This window comes from Phaethon lepturus, unplaced genomic scaffold (genome assembly GCF_000687285.1).
Source record: "Phaethon lepturus isolate BGI_N335 unplaced genomic scaffold, ASM68728v1 scaffold57819, whole genome shotgun sequence".
Classification (NCBI taxonomy): domain Eukaryota; kingdom Metazoa; phylum Chordata; class Aves; order Phaethontiformes; family Phaethontidae; genus Phaethon; species Phaethon lepturus.
The window spans coordinates 7,541-15,776 of record NW_010566677.1 but is presented as its reverse complement, the minus strand read 5'-3'; the positions used below and the strand labels follow the sequence as shown (position 1 = coordinate 15,776).

At 36.7% G+C, this 8,236-nt stretch overlaps 1 protein-coding gene across 1 annotated transcript in view; it reads left to right on the top strand.

Annotated features, from left to right (window-relative positions):
• Positions 1 to 632: 632 nt before the first annotated feature.
• KIF27 (kinesin family member 27) overlaps positions 633 to 8,236 on the top strand; it is a 12,002-nt gene continuing 4,398 nt past the window's right edge. The window contains exons 1-9 of the mRNA XM_010295555.1: positions 633 to 899; positions 1,454 to 1,629; positions 1,965 to 2,098; positions 2,650 to 2,805; positions 3,911 to 4,116; positions 4,983 to 5,180; positions 5,540 to 5,653; positions 6,702 to 6,878; positions 7,502 to 7,717. Coding sequence (XP_010293857.1) covers positions 633 to 899; positions 1,454 to 1,629; positions 1,965 to 2,098; positions 2,650 to 2,805; positions 3,911 to 4,116; positions 4,983 to 5,180; positions 5,540 to 5,653; positions 6,702 to 6,878; positions 7,502 to 7,717 — 1,644 coding nt within the window. The remainder of the gene's footprint in view (positions 900 to 1,453; positions 1,630 to 1,964; positions 2,099 to 2,649; positions 2,806 to 3,910; positions 4,117 to 4,982; positions 5,181 to 5,539; positions 5,654 to 6,701; positions 6,879 to 7,501; positions 7,718 to 8,236) is intronic.

Below are 8,236 nucleotides of genomic sequence, written 5' to 3'. Positions count from 1 at the left end.
TTGAAAATGGTTATAATCTTGGCTTTATAGATGAGTCAGTTTAGGTAAGATAAGTTTGTAGTTTTTAACAATGTACAGAGACTGCTGGATGAGTAGCAGATAAGTAAGTTCTCCAGATTAGCATTACCAGTGAAGCTGAGGCTGGGTAGAAGAAAAAGAAGTGGCCTGTACAAAGCATCATGGGATCATATATACAGTTATATTTATTAATACAAATAATCTTTAAAATGGAACTGCTCAAAGAGGAAGAGGAAGCCTGTATACATGTTTAATTAATTAAACTCAGACCATGTGTTTCTTGTTTTACAGAATCATAGAATCATCAGTTTGAACATTTTTATTGAATTCTTATTTTATTTCTCCATAAACGCATGTATAAAGCAAGCACAGGCTGATAACTATGTCAGTTACTACGTCCTACTAGATGCCTAGATAAGCTAATATAACTTAACTGGCATAGGTCTTTCTGGACAAAAATGTGTCTAAAATTTACTGGAGTTGGGCTGTGTGTGATAGATTAATGATATGTCATAGAATTTTCAGTTTGTTGCAGAATTTGCCTGTGCATTGCAGAAGAAATTAGGGTCAGTGAGGGATTTACAGGATTTGTGAGCTTTGTAAGGAATTTAGAAATGGTGGATATAGAGCTCATGATCAGCAACAGTTTTGCTTTGTTTTTTTTTCCTCATGAGAACGAGAAAATGGTGGAACAGCAAATGCTTATTGATCAGCTAAAAGAAAAATTAGAGAAGCTTACAGATGTGAAAACTTCAGACTTCTCATGTGCTTGTGGAGATGGGCCAGCTGTTGTGGCATCCACAAGGAGGCCATATAGTGTCCCACTCACAAAAAGTCTGCTACATGCCCTTCACCCAACTACAGGGACAGAGACCCGAAAGGTAAGGTGTACCCAAATGTTACATTATTTTCCTTTGCTTTGTAATGGTTATAGTTCAATAATTAAGAGTTGACATGCCAAATTATGGTGGCTTTCTCAGATGCTATTTAACTTCCCATTGAAGACTGTGAAAAATTACTTTTTAATGTTTTGCAACATATGCTATGCCACAATTGTCCAAAATGTTGAGGCTTAAAATTATCACTTAAAAGTGCTAAAGCTGTAGCCTTTTCTGGTATTTTCCTGGGGTTTTTGAGAGTTCAAATATGAAGCATTATCAGAAATGAATGATTACTCTTACCAATATACCGAATACGTTAGATGATGAGTTGCTAACAGTGCCTTCTTTCACATTTGGAACAACTGCTCTAAGCTCTCACAAAACATTTTGTTACAAAGGTATTCACAGTTATTATAGAAAACCTCTGTCATTTGGCTTACAAGCTCAGGTGATGGCAGACTTTTAAATTGAAATATTTTTAAAATATCAGTGAAGAACTGCTAAATTATTGCAAGCATTTTTACCCATCAATTTTTTTGTGTGCTTTTTGACAGGTGTATACCAGCCTCCCTGCCTTCTCCCTGGCCCGGGTAATGGCAGAATTCCGTGCTCGCAGCCAGATGATACTGAGCAACATAGAAGATCAGGATAAAGTCCTTCACTGCCATCTCTCTGATCAGAGCGATGAAGAGGAAGAAAATACAGGCAGCAAAAAGAAAACCTCATTTAAGTAATTTTTTTGTTACTCTTTAATTTTTCTTACAGAGAAATGCATAACAAAGGCAGTATTACTGCCTAATCCTGCCACACCATGAGACCATTTGTGGTGTTACTTATGGGTTTTGATTTAGTAAAGATTGCATAATCCTTGTTTTGGGACCAGAATCTATGAGGGCCAGGATCTACCATGAAGATCAGGGCAGCAGGTGGGGAGTGGATGGGAAAGAAGGTACAAATGCTTATGTGAGTTTGGGATTCTTCTCTGTTAAGATCATGTACTTTGCATGAAGCTTAAAGTAAAAAATTTCCTGTATGTTTGGAATGTAGCATGTTTTTCATTCGTAGGCATTCCATAAACCGAACATGGACACGAAAACAGGCTTCTCTGTGCTTTCTTCCTGATCGAAGTGACATGAAGTGTCAAGTAGACAAGTCTGGTTTATCCAACAAATCTGCACTACAGACTGACACAACCACAGGTAAAATGGAAGTCATTGAGAGCAAATGTTATTACAGTATCAGTATATGCAAGAATGTCTTTAGCACATGTAATTATTTTTCCCAGCAAAATATGTGTATTTGTTACAAGTTTTTTTCTAGTTATAGTTCAACACAGGCTTTCAAGATTCTCTTCTTCTTCCACTTTCTGAAACTGATGTCAGTGACCATAATGTTTAAGTAATACGTATTAGCCAGAAAGCATGTCACACATCAAAAAGCTGTTTTGATATAAATCTTTAGTACTGCTTCGATGAAAGAAAATAGATACTATCATCTTATCAGAGATGCACTGAAATAATTTCAGGAGTATTTTTCCTCCCTCTTAGAGTCTTGAAATGCTAGTGCATGCCAACCTTTCATTTTCTGTGTAGACACATGGTAGGGAAAAGACTCTTTGCACTATTCTTTCCTTTTGATTCTTTTACTTTGTATGGAAGAACTCCACACATACACCTTTTCAGAGCAATATCTTTTGGATACAGTGTGTATTCCAGATTTTTAATCTCCATTTGCTTTGTTTTCTTTCAAGGTGAAGAGATTGACAGCCTCCAAAAAAGTCATGTTTTTAACATGCAGAAGTTAAAGAATTCAGAGTTGAGACTCACTGAGGCTGAGCAAAAAATGAGGGAACTTGCACTTAATATCAAAATGAAAGAGGAACTTATTAAGGAATTAATAAGAACAGGTAACTGGCTACTGTAGGAAAAATTAGAATTAAGTTCAGAAACAAAAGAAAAGGCACAAAACTTCTGAAGTCCTGCATGTCTTAGTTTTTGTGTAATTATCTTATGCAAGAATACTTTTAATAACTTAAATATTCATAACTTTCATTAATTACTTGCTATGATTGCACTGAAGGATGTAAATTTTGATTACAGCCTACTCTGCTATGATACACAGAACTATTTTGTTAAATACTTTTTGTGCTTTGCTGATTACTGCTTTTATCCACCAATAGTGTAATTTTTCATGTATGCTTAGTGCTACTGATCTCTTCAGGGACATGTATTTGTCACATGGTGTCTCTGGGTTAGGAGAGAAGATGCACCACTGTGCTGGGAATGTAGGCATCCCCAGCACTGCAGTAGAGAAACAGGAGTCAGAAGCAGATGAGGGAAAATGTCAGTGTCCCCAGTGTCCCTATTAGCCTACATCCCTTACACATCTGTCCTGGTGTAGTGTGTGTGTGTGTGTGTGTATATATATATATATATGCCTGCTAGAAACTAGCCTTATGATGACAGAAAGGATCTCCTTGCTCAGCCCCTTCAATCACACTCTTCTCCTATGCATACCTTCTCCTGAGATTGTCTTTTGGCACTGAGAAAGATTTTGTGCCCCCAAAAATAGTACTTTGGGAAAGAGCACCCAAACAGGGCACGTCATAGAGTAGAAACACAATCCAAAGTTGTTTACTGATTATTAAGCTGAAAGTTGAGTAATAAATAAATGGCTTATTCTTCTGGAAAAAGCAAAATTTATAAAATACAGGAGAGCCTTTTTGGCAAAGACTACAGCAGGCAGAAGAATTTCACTTTATTTTACACTCAGGTGGCACTCTATTTGGTGATATCAGGTGACTCATGAAGAATTCAGATTTAAGACTCTCCTCCTTTATCTCTATTTCAGAGTTAGAAAGGAACTGTATGTTCCTTTAGGGTTGGAAAATGTCTCAGAAATTATTGGTTTAGCCAGAATGAAGTAAGTAATGACTCAACTACAGAATTAAGTATTAGATTTCAACTGATTATCCTACTGTTTTTGAACTATTTGGATATGGTGTCTTTAAGGTAAGGATGCTCAGTCTATAAGTAAGCAATATTCTTTGAAGATAACTAAACTGGAGCAAGAATCTGAGCAGGCCAAAATGGAACTGGCTGAAACACAAAAGCGGCTTCAGGAGCTGGAGAGCAAGGAGCTGAGAGACATTCCTGAGAAAGCCAAGTTACAAAAAGAGTTCAGGAAGAGGATGGATGCAGCTAAGTTGAAAGTGCAGGTATTTCTGATCTGACCTGATTCTGATCTAAGATTTGCAAATCTCTGTCTCACTATCACCTTTGAACCTTAACACTCTGCTTGTAAAACTCTCACCAGTTTTACACATTGGAAGCTGGTTGGATTGAACTAGCTAATGAGAAATTTAGTGTTATTATACTCAGAATGCTATTTAACATATATGTTGTTAGATACATACAGTATTTTCTTGCTAGATAAGAAACCAAGAAAGAAGAGATGCTCATACACCATTGTATGTAGTACCATAAAAGAATCTACACAAGGAGACTATTACAAGTTTATTACCTGTCATGAATAGAATTGATGTTTTATGAAAACAAATTCCAGCTCTAAGCAAAACACTGTGATGGTTTGCCACACCAGGCCCAACACAGTCATATATGTTTGGCACTGACATTTTACCTCTAAGTTCTGCAGTACTTAAGTTTAAATTCTGTGTAGGGCCAGCTTAGGTGCTCTGTGCCTCTCAGTCCTAGAATGGTGGGTCAGACAAGCACCACACAGAAAGAGGTAGCTGGCTTATTGATTTGAACTCAGGACCAGCATTCTGGCACCATTATGTCCCTGCGCATTTTCCTGAGCTGTGATTTCTGTTAGTTTTTACTATTTTCATTGTATTGCCAGGCATGAACTATATCGTTACTTTTCATGTTGCCTGAGATTAATTTTGCCTGTGCCAACTTTACCAGATAGCTCAGAAACCACAGAAGTAACGAGTGGTTGTTTGGGCAGAAGTTAGTAAGTCTTGCTGACTCTAAGAAGCCAGTGAAATAAAGAATGAAGCTGAGTTGTATTTTAGTTTTAAGTTTTCCTGCTATTAAGCTGAAATTTGCCATGAACATTCAGGCCTTACAGAAGAAGCAGCAAGACACTAAGAATCTGGCTTCATTATCTAACCAAAGTGAGAGACAAGCAACAGAACTTGAGCAGAACGTGGCTCAGATGAAGCATCAGCAGACCCAGCTACAGAAGAGACTGTGCGAGGAGAGTGAAAAAAAGAAGCAACTAGAAGCAGAGATTCAACGGGACCAGCAACAAATTAAAGTAGGATTCTTCCTATTTCTTTATGACAAAGAATGAGATGAGCCAATTTTGCCTCTGCTTCCCCAAAGACTATAAACTATACTGCCAGGCTTTCCATAGTAATTACTTAAAACTTTCTTGGCAAATGCATTGAAGAAGTTGTCTATAAACATTTTCACAGAAATCTTCAGTTTGCCTTTCTCTTCAGGGTTTTTTTTTTTTTTGTTTTATTACATGATGTCTAGCTCTGAATTGCAATTCTACATGTAAATTTAGGGTCAGTATTTCAAATTATATACTTGTGTGGACTCTGACATTAAATGCATTTTAAAAACAGACTGACTGAGGCAGGAAGAATGGGGTTTGTTGTTTGTTTATAGGAACTTCAACTGAAGATGGAGCAACAACAGAAGATCCTTAAACTTAAGGATAAAGAGATTGCCGCATTTAAAAAGAAGAAAAATAACTCAGTAGGAACTTCACAGAAGCTACAGGTAGCTAATCTATTCTGAATCTTTGTGGACCCTGAAAAATTTTTTTCTTTATTTATCCATAGTCATCTTTGTAAAATGTCTGGAAGAAGAGTATTCTGGCATAGTTTTGTCTTCTTTTTTGCTGTAGCAAAAGTTGGGAGTATAGTCTAGCAGCTCTTGTACTCTTTTTTTAATGAAAGAAAGGAGAGGCTCTAATGTCATTTATTTCTATAATTTGTCAAAGATGCTGATTCCGAAACCTGAGAATTGAATGGGTTTGGTTGTCTGGTAGGTTTGAGGGTGATCCTGATGAGTTCTGTTGTAAATGTTCCATGGTTTGTTTGTTTTTTTCATTTTCCTCTCTGATATAAATGGCAGAGGTCTATGGTTTTGGTTGCTCCTAACAGGGTTAGAAAAGTAGGTATCGTGTGCAGCAGTGTCACCTTACATTATTTCAGATGTGGACACTGGAACATGAGAGTTTCATGAGCTACCCAAAGTCTTTAAAGGTGAAAAGAAATTTTTAAAGTTAAATAAAGGCAACTTTTTAGCCTTAACAGGAGTACATGAACTGATAAACTGTGGCTTCAGAATAAGTTTATAATGGACTGTGCTAGCAGGATCAGAGCTCTCATTTACTGTCTTTCTGTCTGTCAACAACGTAATTTCTTATCACTTAATTTCTTTTCACAAATAGCTGTTTTTGGGCAACCACAATGCAATAAGGATGGGCTAGATGAATTCTTGTGGTACCTTCCAAACCCAGCTGCTGTGATTATATAGAAGACATCTGTTTACGTAACCATTCTTAGAAAAAGAATAAATTTTATTACAGGAATCTGATACAAATTTGTTTATACAAGATGTAGCAATGTAACATTGCTGAGCCTCTTTTTAAGTCAGTCCAATTTCTGTGTTATTCTGAATCAAGATTCTGTTGCAGAATTAATGTCAACATTAGAAATGTCAATTTCTTCTACAGTTATTCTAAAAACTGAAAAACATAATCATAAAATTCTGAGCAAAAAAATCCTGGTTAATGCTCTCTGGATCTCTATTTAAACTTCAGAAATTAGAAGAGCAAAAGAAATGGCTGGACGAAGAAATGGAAAGAATTCTCCAACAGCACCAACAGTTAGCAGAACTAGAAGAAGATTTAAAGAAAAGAGAAGCCATTGTAGCCAAAAAAGAAGCACTATTGCAGGAGAAGAGCCACCTGGAAATCAAGAAACTGAGATCTAGCCAGGTGATTTAAGAAAAAACCTGAAACTCACCACAGTTATAGTGCTGACTGAAAGACTTGAGGTGGGGGGAAGGCAGATAGATAGCAGAAGCGGCTCAAACCATGTGACCTGTGTCTCTACCACTGCCATGAAGTTATTGTGTGGCTTGAGCAAATGAACATTTAAAATGTGAATAACACAGAACAATAATTTTTATTCACTTTTTCTCCCCAAAATTCCAACAACAAGAAAATTTGAACTACGGAGTCCTGTTGTTGCAGAGCGTTAAATAATATGATATCTAAAAATTACTTGGTCCTTTTACAAATTGGAATGCATGACAAGGAAACATTTTGCATTATTTTTTAGTAGCAAAAGTGAATAGAAATTGAAGTATCATTGTGACTTACAATGACTAGCCCCTTTAATTTTTATTATGTAGAAAACTGCACATTGAGCGTTTTTGTTTTCTTTGATCTTCTCAGTAAATAGTGAATTTTATGGTAGCTGTCTACTCAAAATAAATGGGGTCCCATTGCAAGAAGTAGGCAAGTCTTTCACTGCAGAATGTGACGGTCTCATCTACATTTTTCTTACTGGAAGGAGTATCTTAGTTTTATATCTATCATTGCTGTGGTTCTTGTAGGCTTTAAACAAGGACAGTATGAAATTGTCTACTCGCTTAAGTATGCTGGATCAGGAACTGTGTGATAAAGGTATGCAGCTTCAGCACAGCGCCACTGAAGATAAGACAGACATTTTGGAAAAAATTCAGGTTCTCCAGACAGAAAGGGATCAGCTGCTCAGAAGAAGGAATAGTGTGGATGAGAAACTGAAAGATGGTAAAGTGTTGTCAGCTGAAGTAAGTAAGCACCTCTGAGATAAATGTATGTTTTAGGTAGTGTTGTACAATAATGCATTCCAATCAGAACCTAAAGTTCCTGTTCAGAGGGACTTAATTCAGCTAGTGCCTTGGCAAACTCCACTGGCCCAAGGATCATATAATCAGAAATAAGGGAATTTGAAATTCATCAGTTTATCATAGGCAGATATTTTAATGTCAGGACATAGAACAAGGCAATGTACTCACATAGTGAGGCCCCTTGATTTTTTTCACAAGGTTTTGTGAAAAAGCAAACTTCACCTGAAGGCATCCATATTTTTACAGTGAAAATAAGTCATATTATCTGGATGGGCCACACTTGGGTTGATAAGTATAATTACATTGAAGATATAATAAACTCATATAAAACACACAGATTATTTTTAGATCTTGAGAAGCAGTATGGGCATGTGGCTGAGGTGATAAAGTGCCAGAAAGAACCCTACTTGCCTCACTCCTCAAAATCTTCTGCAGTGCTTCATGCCATGCATTTCTCCC